This window comes from Chiloscyllium punctatum, chromosome 6 (genome assembly GCF_047496795.1).
Source record: "Chiloscyllium punctatum isolate Juve2018m chromosome 6, sChiPun1.3, whole genome shotgun sequence".
NCBI lineage: Eukaryota > Metazoa > Chordata > Chondrichthyes > Orectolobiformes > Hemiscylliidae > Chiloscyllium > Chiloscyllium punctatum.
Genome location: NC_092744.1, coordinates 13,815,580 through 13,835,182, shown reverse-complemented (window position 1 = coordinate 13,835,182; position 19,603 = coordinate 13,815,580). Strand labels below are relative to the sequence as shown.

The 19,603-nt window shown below is 40.7% G+C and overlaps 1 protein-coding gene across 2 annotated transcripts in view; it reads left to right on the top strand.

Annotated features, from left to right (window-relative positions):
- The window catches only part of LOC140478728 (profilin-2-like), a 65,556-nt gene that overhangs the window by 32,212 nt on the left and 13,741 nt on the right, over window positions 1-19,603 (top strand). For both annotated transcript variants that reach the window (XM_072572038.1, XM_072572037.1), the window contains exon 2: window positions 7,973-8,165. In XM_072572038.1, the coding sequence (XP_072428139.1) occupies window positions 7,973-8,165 (193 nt within the window). The remainder of the gene's footprint in view (window positions 1-7,972; window positions 8,166-19,603) is intronic.

The following is a 19,603-nucleotide window of genomic DNA, read 5'->3' as shown; positions in this document are numbered from 1 at the left end:
TGTGATGACTGTTCCAGTTCATCAGTGGGATCACTGCCGGCACCTTGAAAGAATTCCCGGAGTCTCACTCGTCTGAACTCCTCTCTGCCAGAACCAACGGTTCCATTTTGATGGTATGAGTAGGTAGGGAAAGAGTTAAGTATTTTAGGGTTGCTTGACAAAGGCTCAGCTAAGATGACTGACCAGATAAGAACTTGCCTGCAGCATCTGTTTACTACAAGGGTAATGGTTTAATGAGGTGAAGAATATCTATTGTATATGGTCAGTTGGTTGATCTTTACTGTTGATACTTGCTGACTGCAATGGTCACCCAATCATTGTAGATGTTGCCTTTATTTGGATGCAGCTCCTTGTAAGTGACTGTAATTCCTTAAGACTCTGCTCTTTGAGAGAAGACAGATAACTCATGTCTTTGTGTATGTGGGCGAGCTCTCTCGCGGGCTCGGAATGTCGAGTGTTTTGTTTCGACTGATACAGAAATGGGATGACAATTGCACAAAGAAGTGAGCTGTGAAGAAAACAGAAGGTGTAGACTATGGGATGGGTTAAGTGATGAGGCAGTAAAGGCCTGACCAATAGAGTACAAAGTGGCAAATTGTCCACTTTTGGCAAAGAATAAAAGGTAATAGGTGCTGAATCTTCAAAAATTTTAAGGCAGAGGTAGGTAGATGTTTTTCCAAGCAGATGAAGAATTTTTGGGATATGCAGAATGTAGTTGGGGTAAAATCAAGTCAACTGTGATCTTGTTGGCAGAGCAGGCTCTGAGGGGGCTAAGTGGCTTACTCTTATTTCCCAAGTATGAACAGGCAATAATTGAGGTACAGCAAACTTTGTTTTAGCTGGTACTCTGAATTGGCAAATATCATAAACCTGAAATAACAAATTTACTGTATTGTGATCTCTGCAATGTCAGTAGAGGGTGTGAGCGAGGAGGCTCTCTGCTAGTTTTATTAAAGGCAAAGTTGAATTATTATGTAAAGTTGAAATAAAAATGTGCCTATCACCCCTGCCTTGTATTTCTATTATAAGTGAATCTGTTGTGTTTTGTTAATGTGAAATCACTAACAATTGACTTGTTGAATGTGTGGTGTTGGAAAAGCACAGTAGGTCAAGGAGCAGGAGAATCTGTGTTTTTGGGCATAAGCCCTCATTGATGCTGCCCAAGCTGTTCTGTTTTTCCAGTACCATGCTCAGCTGATCTGCAGTCCTTACTTTTTCCACACTGTTACAGCCACGCATGTTTAAAAAGCTTGCGCTTTTAATGTGATTACATCAACATTTTAAATGCTGTTTGTGTGATTTTTTTTTCTCTGTGGGGTCACACAGAAATGCAACCATCACATAGAACTACCTGTACTTCTCAATGTTAGATTGTTTACATGGACCTCTTGGTCAGCTGGCGCACTCGTGGTCATAATGGTGCTAGTTAAATAAAATTGTCTGCTTAAACATGACTCTTAGTTTGGAGCTGGATCAGTTGTGTTGGGGGATACGGAGGGAAGAAAGATTGACAGTTGACCATCTTCCAGTCTCTCCGATACAGGAATATGCTAGTGGATTGCAAACGTTACTTGCTCACTGTATGTAAGCCTAAACACAGCAACTACAGCCAAGTCAATTCAGTCTGCGCATGAGGCTTTTACAAATTTGCTTGTTTTTAAGCCGTGGTTAGTGTGGTTGCAGACAAACTGGAGCTGAGGTGTTGTGTGCCGATAGAGCTTGGAACAAGTAATTGGGCTGTGGGTTAGTGATCACTCATTGGTATCAACTGTGGTTCTTAGGTAGCTGAATAGCTTTGGGCTTTGAGTAAGCTAAGTCTTTAGGCCACTACTAACTTGGGAATGCCATATTCTTTGAAGTAAAAGCACTTATCAGTCTGAAGAAATATTTCTCTCCTTCAGTTGGTATAAACAGTGCCTTTTAAAAGGTTTTAACTTATTGTCATGTAGGTGAACCAACCATACCATGCATGTTACAAACCAGTGGAAGCATTAGAGAAAGATGGCTTGAAAAGCAGCATTCTGACTGGTTGAAGAGTCCTCCTCCCTAACCCCTGAACAGGAACCAGCTGTCACCACTATTGTGTTGTAGGGGATTAGAGTTCAAATTTGTAGATTTGTATACTGATGGTTTTTAAAAATTTGTGTATGTGGTTTCCTGTTTACTTCTTGGGCATTTAAAAAACATGGTCTGGATGTGGATTTTTTATTTGGAGTAAAAGTACACTATATTCTTTATCTGAAATCAAAGTTCAAATCCAGAGTTTTTTCATAAGATTTGTTTTCTGTATAACAAGGATGATTTGGTGTGAACAGGTGACCCAACTCCACACCTGCTTAACCCACACTGCTCAGATGTTACATGGTGACGTGGCCCAGCACTAGCAAGTGTCCATTGTCTGTGCTTGTGCTGGTCACACAGGGTCTGCTGTTTTGGTTAGACTATTTCACTGTGAAAATGTCACTTATTCAGAAATCAAAAAAACAACTGGACCCAAGGATTTCAGAGGATTGTATACGTGTTTAAAAAAATGCAGCCAATGTATTCATGTTACGTACCTCCTGGAGTAGGTGGGCCTTGAACCTGGCCTCTTGGCTCACATAGGGATCCTGTGACACAGGCCTGACCTTGGATCTATATGATAAGTAAATTGGGAAATGTGTACTAATTAAATCAATAACTTCTGTGAACATTTTGGTAAATATGGTTTGATTTCCAGTGAGCCACTCCTGTGAGATGTGACAGGAATTAATGTAGAGTGCACTTTTTAAAATAGTTGAGTTATCTGAGGAGATGCTTTTAAAGTTTTCCGTTCCATGTGCGCTCTGCATGAAGTAAGGTGCTTTGCTCATTATCAAATGACATTTCATCATCTTGAGTTTTTCTTGGCACTGAAAAAGACGGCAGATTGTGAAGGAGTCCCTTGGCTTCCCACTGTCTGAAATTGGCTTTTCAGTTTGGAAGCTGATAAGGGCACTAGTTCCTGAGGAGTGGAATCTGTCACACTGTGTACTGTGGCTCAGCTGTATAGGAATGAGGAAGGAATGGTAGGGGAAGCATTTGGGGAACAGACAATAATTGTGATCATCAATGCAGTTCTTCAATTATGTAACTTTCCTGGTACTGGGATCAAGGATGTCCCCAAGCATCTGCTGGGCATTCTCTTCTTTGGGAGGGTGAATAGCTAGAGGTTGAGTCTCACTATGACTTGAGTATGTAGGGAGATGTCTTGATTCATCAGAATTTGGAACTAGTAGAAAGGTAGCAAATAAGACCTCCGTTTAGTAATCTGTGGATTTTCCCAGTTGTGTGGAAGTGAATGCAGAAGTAGGATATGACAGAGTCATAGAGATGTATGGCATGGAAACAGACCCTTCGATCCAACCTGTCCATGCCAACCATGAGATGGAATTCCTTGTGAGGGGTTTGCTGGTGCTATTGGAGGGTTTTCAACTAACTTGGCAAGGGTATAGGAACTAAGAACAGCAGATGAGAATAATACCAAGACTGTGTATACCACATACATGAACTGGCACTTTCAAAGCAAATGAAGTTAGTTGGTGCAATATATAAATGCACAGATGTAGTAAATTGAGGAACAGGTTTCCTTGTGGAATTGTCTGGTTATAAGAGACCTAGCTCCAGGCAGGGCAATACTTAGAATACTGAGTTACAAGGCCCTTTTGGGGAAGAGAGGGAGGGTTAGAAGTATTGGTTAAGGAGACAGTTGCATTGTGTTTGAGGGTCCGTGAACAAAATTTGGCTAGAGTTAAACAAAGGCTATGATTATATTACTACATGATCTATAGATTCTCCGCTGCTAGTGAGAATATTGCAGAGGAACATGTCTGCAGGGATGCAGGGAACTCAGTTGAACCATTGAGTAGTTACAATGGTGAACATTATTATTAACACAAATTGATACTTGTGCTTCAGTGTTCCTGGATTGTATGTAGCAAAGCTTCTTACAACCATATGTGCCCAGTACAACAAAGGGTACACTGTTGGATCTGGGTCTTGCGATCTAGGTAGATCAAGTATCATCACAGGAATGTTTTAGGACGTACTGATTAGTTCATTATAAGGGTCAGGATGACAGAGAAAAATTGATTGGAGAGTGAACTTCAGTTGGGCAAGAAAAGAGCTGGTTGGAATTGACTGCAACGAGTGGCAAGTAAAACTAACTGAATAATGGACTACTGTCAACAATGAAATAGTTCAGGTATAGTCAAGAAATAATTTCCCATTAGAAAGGACCAACAAATTCCAAGTTCCCCTAATTTTTACTATCAAAATGATTAGATTTAGTGTGGAAACAATAGGCCCTTCGTCCCAACTAGTCCACACCTTACCTCTGAAGAGTAAGCCACCCAGACCCATTTCCCCACACTTACCCCTGACTAATGCACCTAACTCCATGGGCAATTTAGCATGGCCAATTCACCTAACCTGAACATCTCTGGACTGTGGGAGGAAATCCATGCAGACATGGGGAGAATGTGCAGACTCCACACACAGTAGTCTGAGGCTGGAATCAAACCCAGGTCCCTGGTGCTGTGAAGCAGCAATGCTAACCACTGAGCCACCGTGCTCCATGACAGATACTTGGGCCTCAAATTTTGTTTTCTACCCAACATCTGTCCCAAGAGGAATACTGAATGCTGAGAGGAAGTGAGAACTAAGAGCAGCAAAGATGAATCATGGTAGGACTGGCAGCCAATGTGTTCCAAAGTCCACTGATGTATGAATAGTAGAGGTGGTGAAAGATTATAGATTCATTGGCCTATCGAGTCTGCACCAACATAATTACCACTAAAGGTGTGCTCTCCCCATCTTCCTGTGCTTGTCCCATATTTTTGAATGTTATGATGAATCAACTACTCCAATACTTTAAATGTTAAGGATTCCAGCCTCCCTACCTTCCCAGGCAATGCATTCCAGATTCTCCTCACCTGCTGAGTGTATTTTCCCAAATCTCCTGCCCCTTTCCCTAAAACTATGCGTTCCTGTGATTTTGACCACTCAACCAAGGGGAGCAACTGCTGTCTACTCACCCTGTCCATACCCCTCAATTTTAACACCACAATCATGTCCAGACACCTGCAAGTGCATATGCATGCGCACATCCAGACTTGTCCTTACACCTAAATCTCTCCATCTCATGCAACATCCTGGTGACTGTCCTCTACTTCCTCTTGAGCAGTTATCACCTTCCTATAGTGAGGTGACCAGAACTGCATAGAGTACTCCATCTGTGGCCTAAACCAATGTTCTGTACAATTCCAACATTACTACCCTTGTTCTTAATTATGTCGTAACTGATGAGTGCTGGCAAATGAGTCTAGGTTATGTTAGGATATCTGGACGGCATGGACTGAAGCATCCATGCTGTACATCTGACTCTGACAGCAAATGTCGCATATGCTGTCTTAAACTACCCTGTTCACTTCTCTGCCAGCTGCAGGGAACAGTGAATAATTGCCTCTGTTCCTCGAAGTTACCCACTGTCCTGCCAATCACTTAATATTCCTTCATCCTGTTTCTTCAGTGCATCACCTTGCACTTATTGGGGTTAAATACTATCTGCCCATCTGACCAATCCATCTAATCTTACTGTGTAGCCTACAACCACCTTGGCTATTAACCACTCTACCAATGTTGCTGTTGACTTGCAAATTTTTAACACCTGTTTTTTTTTTTCCCCCTCCTCCAAACAAACATTTTCATCTATATATTCTATATATTTTATATATATTATATATTAAAATAACCAAACAGTGTGAGTACTGATCTTTGTGGTACACCATGGGCCTCCAGTGACACCAACACCCTTCTGCCAGTACACTTCGTCCTATTACGAAGCCAGTTGCTTATCTATCTCGTCAAGTTTCCATCTATTTCATGTCCTTTAATCTCAATTAGTCTCCAGTATGGGACCTTGTCAAAAGCTTTGCTAAAATCCATATAAACAATGTCAACTGAACTTCCCTCATCCACATGCTTGACACATTTTCAAAACATTCTAATGAACTTGTTAGGCATTATCTCTGACAAATCCATGCTGGCTATCATTAACTAATGCCTTTCCAAGTGGCTGTTAGTTTGCTCCTTCAGAATTTTCTCCAATCGTTTCCTTAACACTGACATGAGACTTGCTGGTCTGTAATTTCCTGGTTCATCCCTTGTTCTAGGGCCAATTTAAGGACCAAAAAGGGAACTTACCTAGAGACTGGGCCCTTGGCTGATGTGTTAATTATACAGTTATTGCTCCATGTCTGCAAAGGTTCCAGTACTGAAAGTCAATTGAATTTGCAAGTACTGAGCTCACTTAAAAGTAGGTTAAAAATAATGGAAATGCAATCTTTGTTTTTGGTATGGGTAGGCAAATTTGCTATTCATGATTTTGTCTGTCGTCTTTATCAAGAGGGAGTTGCTATCCAGGCTATTGTGACAAATGAGGAAACAGGCACCAAAAAGTTACAAATCTGAACTGGTAGATTGATACTTTGGCAAGGCACCAGAGCGAATAAAATGTATCCAAGGATTTTGAAGGTTGAATGGAAATTGTAAGGGTACTGACCCTAATAGCATGTGCTCTTTGGACTCTGGGGAAAGTGCCAGAAGACTAGAAAACTGCAAACACTGCAGTTATGTGGACAAAAAGTAAAGCTGCCATAGAGGACTTTCAGGCTGTTTTGTCTTTGGACACAGTTGACAGGTAGTTTGACCTGGGAATCGCCATGCCTCGGGTGAGCAGGAAGCTGTGTCCTTCATCGAACCTTAGCTGGTGTGGGAATTGAACACTGTATCATTACCACATTGCAAGCTAGCTGTCTGGTCATCATTCTAAATAGCTACATGGTAACAAAACTCCTTGAAGGCAACTTAAACTTTTTTGATTTTAGTTTTGGGGAGAGATGATGCTGGCTTGATGCATATTGGCAGATACTACATGCTTTCCCTTCAAGGATACCTGTGTGCACATTTAAGCATGGAAGAGAAACAGGCAGATCGCTCTATCAACCTCTCCATGGCCTGCTAATACCCACCTTAGCTGAATTGCTTTTTGAACTGGCCTGGATAACATGGGCTGATGAATATGCTGTGTAACAGTGTTTGTTATTACATGTAGTTGATAAAACTAACGTACAATTGCAAACCAGTTAGGAAAGTTTTTTTTAATGCAGTAGTTTGCTGATGAGCTGCTGATCAATGAGAAATTTGTGGTTATTCTTTCTCTCTGGCTGCATCCCTCCGACTTTCTACCTGTCTTGGTTCAGCATGCAGATGGAGTTCCACAAAGAATAACAATTCAATGATAGCAGAAATCTAAGGATTGTCTCTTTGTATAGGAGTACTACTTTTTGACTCTTCACTCCCCCTCTCCCTCCAGTCCTGTGAAGGTTTCTCTTAACCACAATTCTTTTGAAAGGCCCAATTGAATCTGCCACAAGTCTGGCATTCCATTCATGAACCTAACCATTCCTGTGTAATGGGATTTTACACATTTCACATCTGTTTATATATTTGGCCCATGCTGTTCTCAGAACCTTGCATGTGTTTTGAGTTCTCTTATTTTAGGTCTGGCTAATTCAACAAATTTTCATGTTTAAGTATTACAACGTTGTAAGCCTTTTTGGTGCAAATTTGCTTTCTTATCAGCTCTAACTCTAGCCCATCCAACTTAAAATTGTGGATTGATTTATTTTGGTTCAGAATAAATCTGTTCTAGAATAGAAGACTTTTTAAAATTAAAACATTTACTGGTTACATTCATGTGAAGTATTGCCTTGAATAACTGGGAAGCTTTTACTTTGGTCTTGATTAGAACTAATACTAAGCCACTTTAATTACTGCTATTATAAACAGCCTGTTTGCCAAGATTGGTTTGAATCAAGTAACAGTTGATGCAAATGTACAACAGTAGACTCCACTCTTTAAAAACTTCTTTTCAAATTTTTTTTTTTGATAGCCTACAGAAATAGATGTGCTAGTTGGAAAGGAACGCAATAACTTGCTCACCCATGGTTTAGTCCTGGGTGGAAAGAAGTGCTCTGTTATCAGAGATCAGCTGTTTACTGATGGTGATTTCACAATGGACTTGAGGACTAAGAGCCAAACTGGAGAAGCAACGTACAATGTTTCTATTGGCAGAGCTGGCAAAAGTAAGTAATTCAGATCCTACTCGCAATATGTGCGTCTTCTCAAATAATGAATGTGTTCTAATTTCTTCTGGTTTTTTTTTGTTAAATTTTGAAGAAATTGGGCTCTGGCTTTAATTTCACCATCTTTAAACTTTTAAACCAGTGACGAGGGATGTGGAGAAAAACTGATCTTGCAAGTCTGCTATTCTACTATTTTTAGTTATAAACAGAGCTTTACTACTTTAAAACACTGGGTTTATCTACTTTCCTTTCTTTATGGAATCGGCTTCATGAAATTCCAGACAAACTTTGCACAGCCCACGGAAGAACTATCTAAATCTGCAGCTATTGGATGCATGTAAACCTGACAGTTTGTAGATTTAAAGCAGAGGCTTCAGGCTTTTTTTAACCCTATCCGTTAAAACTTGAAATAATTGTAATAGCATAGTTATTTAGCAAAAATGAAATAATAACTTGCTAAATTCTAAAATTTTAAAAATCTATTCCAGCAATTTTTCTACTTGGGTTTTAAAAAAAAGTCAACGGTTGTATACACAAACTGGCTAGTTTGCATTATCTATGTGCAATAAATAATTGTATTGATGTAGTTAGCCTAAACAAGCAAAACCGCTTTAGTGGACAAAAGCACAATTTCTCCAGGAACATTTTCTTGTCCCATCTCCCATGATGATGCAGTTCAGCCAGGTGATACCTTGTCTTGCTCCTATCTGTCAATCCATCTATGGAGATTACCAAAAGAATCTTGGTGCATGTTTCTCCTTTTTCCTCTGGGGGAGAAAAGTACAAAATGTTGGTCAAAATTGGTTCTGGTGTTGCCTTGGTTTTAGATTAACAACTCCGCTGCAGTTCAGTTTGTACTTCGTTGATACTGTTTTGATTTTGTTTTTTGAAAGGTATTCTGATTTCAGAGGCCACTTTAGATGTCCTTTTAAATGGGTGGTAGTAAATTCAAAGGATATTCCAGATAAATGTAAAACAGTAAAGTCCTTATTACATAAACTTGCCATGTGCTTTGTCACCATTTTACTCCAGACTTGTCAGTTTTTAACATCTTATCCCTAGATATGCACTTTTGCCTCCTTGAACAGTTTCAAAAATTTCACTTCAGGTTTCTGTTTTTTTTTTTACAAACCATCTGTCTTGAGTTAAATTGTTAGATTTTAAAATGTTTTCATTACAACCACTGACAGATTTTTCTTCTTTTGCTTCTCTCCTACTGCATTGAGGCTGGAAATAACAACATTTTTCAATTGAACTTGAACTGCTGATTTATTTGCTCCTAGATGCTTTGATTGCCCATCTAACACTTTAGCAAACCTATTGGTTTTCTGGGAGAAAGCTGCCTGCTCAATTTAACATTGCATCCACCATGTTGAATATTCTGACTCCATCACAGTTTGTGTTAGCAGTGTGTGCTATCTTTTAAGGTACAGTGCAGCAACTTGCCAAGGCTCCTTCAGTGTTTTACAAATCTCAGTTATGAATTTCCTCAACTTTAACTACACTGTGGGGATTGCAGGCACGCAGGTTGTGGCTGAAGTGGCAACTTGCCACAACCGCCCTCTCTTTTTTTTGGGGGGGCAAGTGCTGACCTAGCCAGTGAAGCCCCTTTCTTGTGAGAGCTAATCACTTTGTAATTTGAATGGCATGCTATTCAATTGCACACCTGTCTGTGTTAATTAAAATGGCTTTAGTAGTTTACATTTGTGTTTTAAGCTCTTGAATGATTGACTTTTTGAATTTTGCAATATACAATGACCAGCACTTAAATGTCACATGCAGTCAGATTTCACCACTTGTTCTCCAACCTATTTTGTCATCTGCAAATTTGATAGTACATTCACTTTGGTCTCCAAGTCACTAATATATATTGTGAATAATTTTAGCTCTTGTACCTGTGGCAGTAGATTACCATCCTGAAAATGACGACTCCTTATCTCAAATATCTTATTAGCCAGCCAATGTTCTCTCCATATTAATGAGCTGCAATAACTGACTCTTTATCAAATAACTGTTGCTTGTGTGGCACCTTTTTTTTTTACTGGATGCCTTTTGGAAATATCATATCGACTAGTTCACTTTCTTTGTTCTACTTGTTACCTCAATTTGTCAAGTATGATTTTCTCTTAAACAGCCATGTTGACACTCCTTGATATTTCTAGATGTGTGCTTTTATTTGCTATGCTATTGCATGCTTTTGTAATGAACTATAATTTTCCCATTGGGAAATAGAACATAGAACATAGAACAGTACAGCACAGAACAGGCCCTTCAGCCCATGATGTTGTGCTGACCACTGATCCTCATGTATGCACCCTTAGATTTCTGTGACCATATGCATGAAATGTTAAGCTAACTGACCTGTATTACCTGGTTTTTGTCTTTTCTTTTTAAATCTGTTATATTTTGTTTGTTTTCCAATCCTGTGGGGCTTCCTCAAATTTAAGGGTTCTTGAAGATTATTACCAGTGCATCTACAAAACCTGTATCTGCTTCCTTTGTAAGGTCTTAGAATGCAACCCATGCTGTCTGGGTGACATCCTCTTTTGTTTAATATATATAGCCCTGTAGGTTTTCCTAGTTTATATTTATTCACCTCAATAGCTTTGCGCCTACTTAGCAAACTTTGAGACAGGGTTCTGGTTCCAGCAAATATATCTTGATCATTACATGTGTATGTGAAGAAATACTGTCTATCGCTCAATTTAACTGTTGTTTTAGAGTTACAGGTTCCTGGTTTTGTGTAAGAGTTTCTATCCTGTAGAGTTGGACCTAGAACTGTTGCATATTTGCAATTTAAAATTACTTAAACATTTGTTTTAATAGAAACTTGCATGTTCATAAAAGCAAGTGATTACCAGGTCAATTGAGAGAATTGTAAATATTTGGAACTCTTTTTTTGAGCAAATTTTGATGTCTTGGTTTAGCATAGAAATTAAGAGCTTAGGTCTTTGGCTTAAATCTCCTAATCAGATGGTCTTAATGCATTTTCAGCCCATCAAGGTTTTACATCATTTCATCATGGCTGATATGTTTCTCAACTCACTTCTCCAGTCTTCTCACTTTAACTCTTGGTTGCCTTACTGATCAAGAACCTATCTTCTGTGTCTGAAACATGCTCAGATACTTGGTCTCCACTGCCTCTGGCTGAATGAATAAATTAATCATCTCCCTTCTAAAGGGTTGTCCCTTCACTCTGAGGCTGTCCTTGGGTCTTGTCTTTCCTGCTCATGGCAATGTCATTTCCACATCCACATTTTTTCAAGCCTCTGTATTCTGTAAATTGCAAAGAGACCTTCCCTGTTTTTTCCCTGTTCAAAATTGTTTTAAACTCTATAGACTACTGACCCAGAGTCCTCAACTTTCAAGCCATCCATCCCTGGGTCATTCTTGTAACTATCTGGACCCCTCCAAAGCTGGCACATTCATTGATATGGGGCCCAAAATTGCTCAAAACTCCAAAATGTAGTCTGTCTAGAGCTTTATACAGCCTCAACAGTACATCTGTATTCTAGTCCCCTCAATGAAAGCAAATTTGCATTTGCTTTGCTCACTGCCAACTGTGAAGTAAGACTCCTGGTCCATTTGTGCTTCAGATTTCTGAAGTATTTCCCTATTTAGAAAATAGTCTACAATTTTTTTTCCTACCAAAGTGCATAACCTGACATTTTTCCCCACATTGTATTCAGGTCTGCCATACTTTGCCAACTCTCTCCTAGCCTGTGTAAGTCCTTCTGCAGCCTCCCTGCCTCTTCACCCATCTTTGCCACCTGCAAACTTGGCACCAATGCCCTCCATTCTTTCTTCCATTGACAGTGTAATGTATGTTGTGAAAAGTTTTTTTTATGGTCCTAGCACCGCGCCCCCCCCCCCCCCCCCCCCCCCCCCCCCCAAAAAAAAACTCCATTCGTGACTGGCTGCCATCCTGTGAAAAACCCATTTTGTTCCCACTTTCTCTTCATGCCAGTACCTTGCTCCTTACACCATGGGCTTTTGTTTTTTTTTAGCAACCACCTGTGCATGTCTTTGTCAGTGGCCTCTGGAAATCTAATATGTCCACAGGCTGTCCATTGTCTAACTTGCTTTTTACTTAAAGAATTCTAACTGATTTATGTCAAGCATGGTCTCACCTTGATGAAATCTTGCTGATCCACCCTATTTTGTTATGCACTTCCAATACACACTAATTTCCATTATTAGCAGACTCTGAGCTTACCAATGACTGAGACAGGCTAACCAGCTTGTAATTTGCTGTCATCTTCCTTCCTCCATAAATAAGGTCATTAGCCATTTTCCAGTCCTCATGAGATCCTCCCTGACTCGTGATTCTTGAAAGGTCACCACCAGTGCCTCCGTCCATCCAGTCTGGGTGATTTTATCCACCTTCTGACCTCTTCAGCTTGCCCAGCAGTGCCACCACCTCAGTGATGACTACTACACTCTGACCTCAGACTGTTTGAAGTTTTGGTACACAGCTGGTTTCTTCCACTGTGACACTGATGCAAAGTGCCTAAGTCCTTTGCTTAGTTGCTACTTTGTTCCCCATTACTACTACTTCAGCTTCATTTTTCAGCAGCCCACACTTTACCTCCCTCATCTCTTCCTATCAATAGTGGAATGACCTTGAAACAGAATTAGTTAGTGCTATAATGTTGTGGGACTGAAGATATTGGAAGGGGAGAATTGAGGCCATATTTTCAAAACCCAGGACACAAATTTTAAAATAAAGACACAGGACTAGAAACCTGTAGTTTAGCAAGAATGCATTATAGAGGGAAAGACTTCAAATATGGGAGTGAACAGGGTTTGCTCTGCCATTTGACAAGATCATGGCTGATACAATTGTGAGCTCAACTCCACTTTGCTTTCTCCCCCTCCTCATGCTTGGCTCCTTTTTTTTTGTAGCTTCAAGAGGAAATAACACCTGCCTGGTATCCATCTCAAAAAAATCCCATAGAATCTCTTACTGAAATAAGATTTAAATGTTGTGAACTTGAAGGAGAGTATAGTCCAACTCATTTAAGCTCTTAAGATGGATCCCTCCTGCCTGGAATGAGTCAAGTGAACATTCTCTGAATTAATGGAATTATATTCTCTTGCAAATAAGGAGCTAGAAGTCCCAGATGTGGTCTTACTGCAGTTGTACACAGCTTCAGCAAGAGTTCACTACATGTGTGCTCTGTATTACTTGCAACAAAGGCCAAAATTTCATTTTCAATAATCATTTGCTATATGTGTATAACTGCTTGTAATTCATCTCAGGATACTGAGATTGCCTGGTACCATGGGCATGTGCAGTGTCTGAATTTTAACAGGTGCACTGTTTTCTAGATTCTCATTTTAAATTCCATTTGTCAAACCTATGCCTGCTTTTTAACCTATTTATATTCCTCTTGTAGACTCTGTCCTCTTAACTTATTTTTTTCTACTTGGAAAAATAAATTGCTGGAAAAACATCTGGAGAGAAAGCAGTTTTTCCAGCAACTTGTTTTTATTGGTGGAAGTACTGAAAGTATTACAACCAATACATTCATTTTGATAACCATGAAGCCAGGTAACATTGTTCCCAACAACAACATGGGGTTGGTGGTGGAGGGTAGTGTGATCAGCTGTGTTGCAGGATGCAGAGAAGACTAGAAGGATGAAGAGCGAGCTTATGTTTGCAGTTCTTTAGGATGCCATTTGATTTGGTTGTGCGGCAGGAATGAAAATCTGGGAAGATTCAGACATGAGTTTTTGGAATGATAGTCATTTAATCCTAGAATGTGTTCTAGCCTTCCAAATTAAAGGAAAGTTGGAAATGGGCAATGGTTTGCAGGAATACTGGAGTTGAGGGTTGGACTTCTGAGGAGTAAGATGAGGGGCGGGAGGGGGGGGAAAGCCCCATTGTGTTGCTTCAGATGCTGTGCCCTTCTGTACAAAATTGTTAATAGCTGTCAGTGTGGGAATCAGAAGGGGAAGTTTGGGTCATCAGTTTAGTAGGAATAGAGTTGAAGACGCAGGTATTTTCTTATGAACAGGATAAGCTGTCATGAATAGTGACTTGGTGTTGCATGTTTTATTATAAAATACTTAACCTCCCTGATTTGTGGACTTGTATGTATATCTTGCATATGTTTAGTCTGCCCTACTTTGATGTGGGTATTGGGTAACTACCTGTCACTAGTTTGCTCTACTTTAGACTGCCTTTGTGCACAGTTGCAGTTTTTCTGGTGATGTTTTGCCACCCTGCTGAGTGGGATGGTAACAGATTTAGATAGATGAGGGTTCTTAACCATATCAGATCTGTGACTTGATGTTCGTATTGTTTTTGTTTTGTTCATTGTCCTTGGAGCTCTTGATCATGAGATACTTTGCAAAAACTTACCAAGATTTTTTTGTGTCCTACAGGCATAATATACTGGAAGTAGATACTCCGGTAGCTTAGAGGTACTAGTCAGGCAAATAATGTCACATTTGTAGTTGGCCTCACCGAAGGTAATGTCAAGTATTTTGTTTGCATTCCTGACTCCTGCCATGTCAATGTTGGAGGGGGTTTGGGAGCTAGTGTTCGGTGGCTCAGCTAGAGAACTTTTCTTAGCATTTATTTAGTTTGAGTTGAATGGTATTAGGAACCATAACATTTTGTTCAGTTTTTAAAAAATCACTAGTGGGATGTGGGTATTACTGACTGGCCACATTTATTGCCTGTCCTTAACTGCCCTTAACTGCCCTCAGGTGCTGCTGAGCTGCCTTCCTGAATGGTTGCAGTCTGTGTTGTAGTAGACCCACAATGCCCTAGGGGAGGAAATTCCAGGATTTTGACCCAGTAATTACTAAAAGAATAAAGTAACAAGATTTCATGGCTTTAAATTTCTAACGTATAAGGGTCAACAAAGCAGTCTGTATACCATCTCCCATAATTTTAATTCACATTTACCCTGTTAAATACTAAGTGGTCAAACATGCAATAAAAAATTTAAAATGGCAGACACCATCAAATAAGATTTGAGTTTTGTCAGCAACCTGCCCAGACATCAGTGATTTACTGAGTCAAATCCTGCTCATCCTGTTCCTGCAAACATTTAGCCTCTGCTTTCCCCTCTGTAGCATCTCCATCTGCCTGGAATACTTTCTGTCTGTAATAAGTTGTCAGATGACATTTCTAACAAAATACCAATGTTAGAATGCAAAACTAACAACCATTTTATGTTCATACCAACCCATTAAAGGGAGCTTCCTGCTTGAAAATTTTCTGATCTGCACCTTCCCATATTTCAAACCAGGGTGGTGAATCTCTGACACTCTGCCTCCACAACCTTCTGTGGCAATAAGTCAGCATGTCGACATATGAGTTCCTTTTTTTTTCTTAAAGGGGAATAAGGGTTATAGGGAAAAAGCCCAAGAATGGAGCTGAGTAACACATTAGCCATGATTTGGATGACAGAGCAGATTTGATGGGTAGCATGACCAGGGTATACAAAACTTAAAAATGACAACACCAGGTTATAGTCTCAACAAATTTATTTGGAGGCACTGGCTTTCAGAGTGCTGCTCCTTCATCAGGTGGTTGTGTGACACAACCCCCTGGATGAAGGAGCAGCACTCAGAAAGCTAGTGTCATAGTTGGAGAAATGTACAGCACAAAAATGCCCTTTGGTCCAACTTGCCCATGCTGACTAGATATCCCAATCTAGTTCCACCTGCCAGTACCCGGCCCATATCCTTCCAAAGCCTTCCTATTCGTATACCCATCCAAATGCCTTTTTAAATGAAGCAATTGTACCAGCCTCCACCACTTCCTCTGGCAGCTCATTCCATACTCGTACCATCTTCTGTGAAAAAGTTGCCCCCAAGGTCTATCTTTTTCCCCCTCTCCCTAAACCTATGCCCTCTAGCTCTGAACTCCCCCACCCCAGGTAAGAGACTTTTGTCTATTTACCCTATCCATGCCCGTCCTGATCTTATAAACCTCTATAAAATCACCCCTGAGCCCCCAATGCTCCAGGAAAAAAACAGTCCTAGCCTATTCAGCCTCTCCCTATAGCTCAAATCCTCCAACCCTGGCAACATACTTGTAAATCTTTTCTGAACCCTTTCAAGTTTTGTAAAATCTCCCTGATAGGAAAGAGATCAGAATTGCACACAATATTCCAACAGTGTAAAAACAATGACTGCAGATGCTGGAAACAAGATTCTGGATTAGTGGTGCTGGAAGAGCACAGCAGTTCAGGCAGCATCCAAGGAGCAGTGAAATCGATGTTTCGGACAAAAGCCCTTCATCAGGGCTTTTGCCCGAAACGTCGATTTTTCGCTGCTCCTTGGATGCTGCCTGAACTGCTGTGCTCTTCCAGCACCACTAATCCATATTCAAACAGTGGCCTAACCGATGTCCTGAACAGCTGCAGCATGACCTCCCAACTCATTTACTCCATACTCTGACCAATGAAGGAAAGCATACCAAACCCCACCTTCCTTATCCTATCTACCTGTGACTCCACTTTCAAGGAGCTATGAACCTGCACTCCAAGGTTTCTTTGTTCAGCAATGCTCCTGAGGACCTTGCCATTTAAGGTATAAATGTCCTGTGAAGATTTGCCAAAATACAGCCCCCTCATTTATCTAAATTAAACTCCATCTGCCACTTCTCAGCCTATTGACCCATCTGATCAAAATCCCATTGTAATCTGACTTGGCTGCCTTCACTGTCCACTACACCTCCAATTACAAACTTACTGTACCTCTTATGGTCACATCCAAATCCATTTATATAAATGACCAAAAGGTAGTGGACCCAGCAGTGGTCCTTGTGGCACTCCACTGGTCATAGGCCTCCAGTCTGAAAAACAACCCTTCACCATCACCACTACCCTCTCTGTCTTCTACCTTTTTTGAGCCAGTTCTGTATCCAAATGGCTACTTCTCTCTTTCTTGAAATCTAACCTTGCTTGCCAGTCTCCCATGGGGAACCTTGTCAAACACCTTACTGAAGTCTATATAGATCACTTCTACTGCTCTGCCTTCATCAATCCTGCTACTGCTTCAAAAAAACTCAATCAAGTTTGAGACATTATTTCCCATGCACAAAATCATGTTGACTCTCCCTAATCAGTCCTTGCCTTTCCAAATACATGTACATCCTGTCCCTTAGGACTCCTTCCAACAACTTGCCCACCACTGACATCAGACTTGCTGGTCTATTGTTTCCTGGCTTGTCCTTACTATTCTCCTCCAATAATGGCACCATGTTAGCCAACCTCCAGTCTTCGGGCACCTCACCTGTCACTATGCTGATACAAATATCTCAGCAAGAGGCCCAGCAATCACTTCCCTAGCTTCCCACCAAGTTCTCTGGTACACCTGATCTGGTCCTGTGCATTTATCCACCTTTTTTTTTAATGTGTTTTCAAAACATCCAGCACTTACTCCTCTGTAATATGGGTAATTTTTTCAAGATGTCACCAGCTATTTCCCTACATTCTATGTCTTCCATGTCCTTTTTCCACAGTAAATACTGATGCAAAATACTCACTTAGTATCTCTCCCATTTTCTGTGGCTCCACACCTTGCTGATCTTAGAGTGGCCTTATTCTCTCCCTAGTTACCCATTTTGTCCTTTTTAATGTATTTGTAAAAACCCTTTGGCAAATAGAATTAAGGAGAATCCAAAGCTGTCTCATAGCCCCCTTTTTTCTTTTTGCCCTCCTGATTTCCTCAAGTGTACTCCTGCTTTATACTCTTAAAGATTCACTGTCTATCCTGTCAATACCTGACATGTGCTTCCTTTTTTAATTAAACCCTCTTCTCTAGTCATCGAGCATTCCCTATACCAACCAGCCTTTCCTTTCACCCTAACAGGAATATATTGTCTCTGAACACTCGTTTTCTCATTTCTGAAGGCTTCCCTTTATCTGTGAACATCTGCCCCAATCAGCTTTTGAAAGCTCTTGCCTAATACTGTCAAAATTGGCCTTTCTCCAATTTGGAACTTCAAGTTTTATGTCTGGTCTATTCTTTTCCATCACTCTTTTTAAAACTAACAAAACTATGATCGCTAGCCCCAGAGCTCTCCCCCACTGACTCCTCAGTCACCTGCCCTGCCTTATTTCCCAAGAGTAGGTCAGGTTTTGCAGCTTCTCTATAGGTACATCCACATACTGAATCAGAAAATTTTCTTGTGTAACTTAACAAATTCCTCTCCATCTAAATCCTTAACACTATGGCAGTCCCAGTCTATGTTTGGAAAGTTAAAATCCCTTACCATAACTACCCTATTGTTCTTAGAGATAACTGAGATCTCCTTACAAGTTTGTTTCTCAATTTCCCTCTATTAGGGGGTCTATAATCCAATTCAAATAAGGTGGTCATCCCTTTCTTAGTTCCACCCATGAATGTATTTCCATGAATATCCTCCCCCAGTAAAGCAGTAATGCTATCCCTTATCAAAAATTCCATTCCCCCTCCTCCTCTTGCATCCCTTTCTATCCTACCTGTAGCATTTGTATTCTGGAACATTAAGCTGCCAGTCCTGCCCATCCCTGAGCCATGTTTCTGTAATTGCTATGATATCCCAGTCCCATGTTCCTAACCATGCCCTGGGTTCATCTGCCATCCCTGTTAAGCCTCTTGCATTGAAAGTGCAGCTTATCAGTCCTACCTTGTTCTCTGATCTTGTCCCTGCCTGCCCTGACTATTTGACTTGCTTATGTTCGCAACTGTACCAGTCTTAGATTGATCTTCCCTCACTATCCCCCACCTTTTTTATTAGTTTAAATCCTCCTGAGCAGCTCTAGCAAATCTCCCTGCCAATATATTAGTCCCCTTCCAATTTAGGTGCAATCCGTCCGTCCTTGTACAGGCCACTTCTACCCCCAAAGGAATTCCAATGATCCAAAAAATGTGAATCCTTCTCCCATACACCAGCTCCTCAGCCATGCATTCATCTGCTCTATCCTCCTATTCTCACTCTTATTAGCTTGTGACTTTTAAATTCTTGCCTAACTATGATCACCCTTCAGAATCTCTACCTTTCTCCTTTCCTGTCGGTTCCTATGACCACCTGCTGCCCCCCCACAGAACATTCTGCACCCTCTGAGACATCCTTGACCAGGGAAGCAACACACAATTCTGATTTCCCACTGCTGGTGACAAACATCTGTCTTTACTTCAAACTAGAGACACCCTGAATACAATTGATCTCTTGGAACCCGATGTACCCCTCATTGCATTAGAACCAGTCTCTATACCAGAAACTTCTCTCCTCTGAGAATCCACCACCCTCCATTTTCCAAAATGGCATACTCGTTTTGAAATGGGGTAGCCACAGACTCCTGCCTACCCCTCTTAGATGGGTTGACTCCAGGAAAGCTATGTGACTGTATCTGTGACTTTTCTCCCTTCCTATAACTGCCATCCATCACATCACCTACTTGCTCTGTAAATTCCTTATTGCCTCTAAC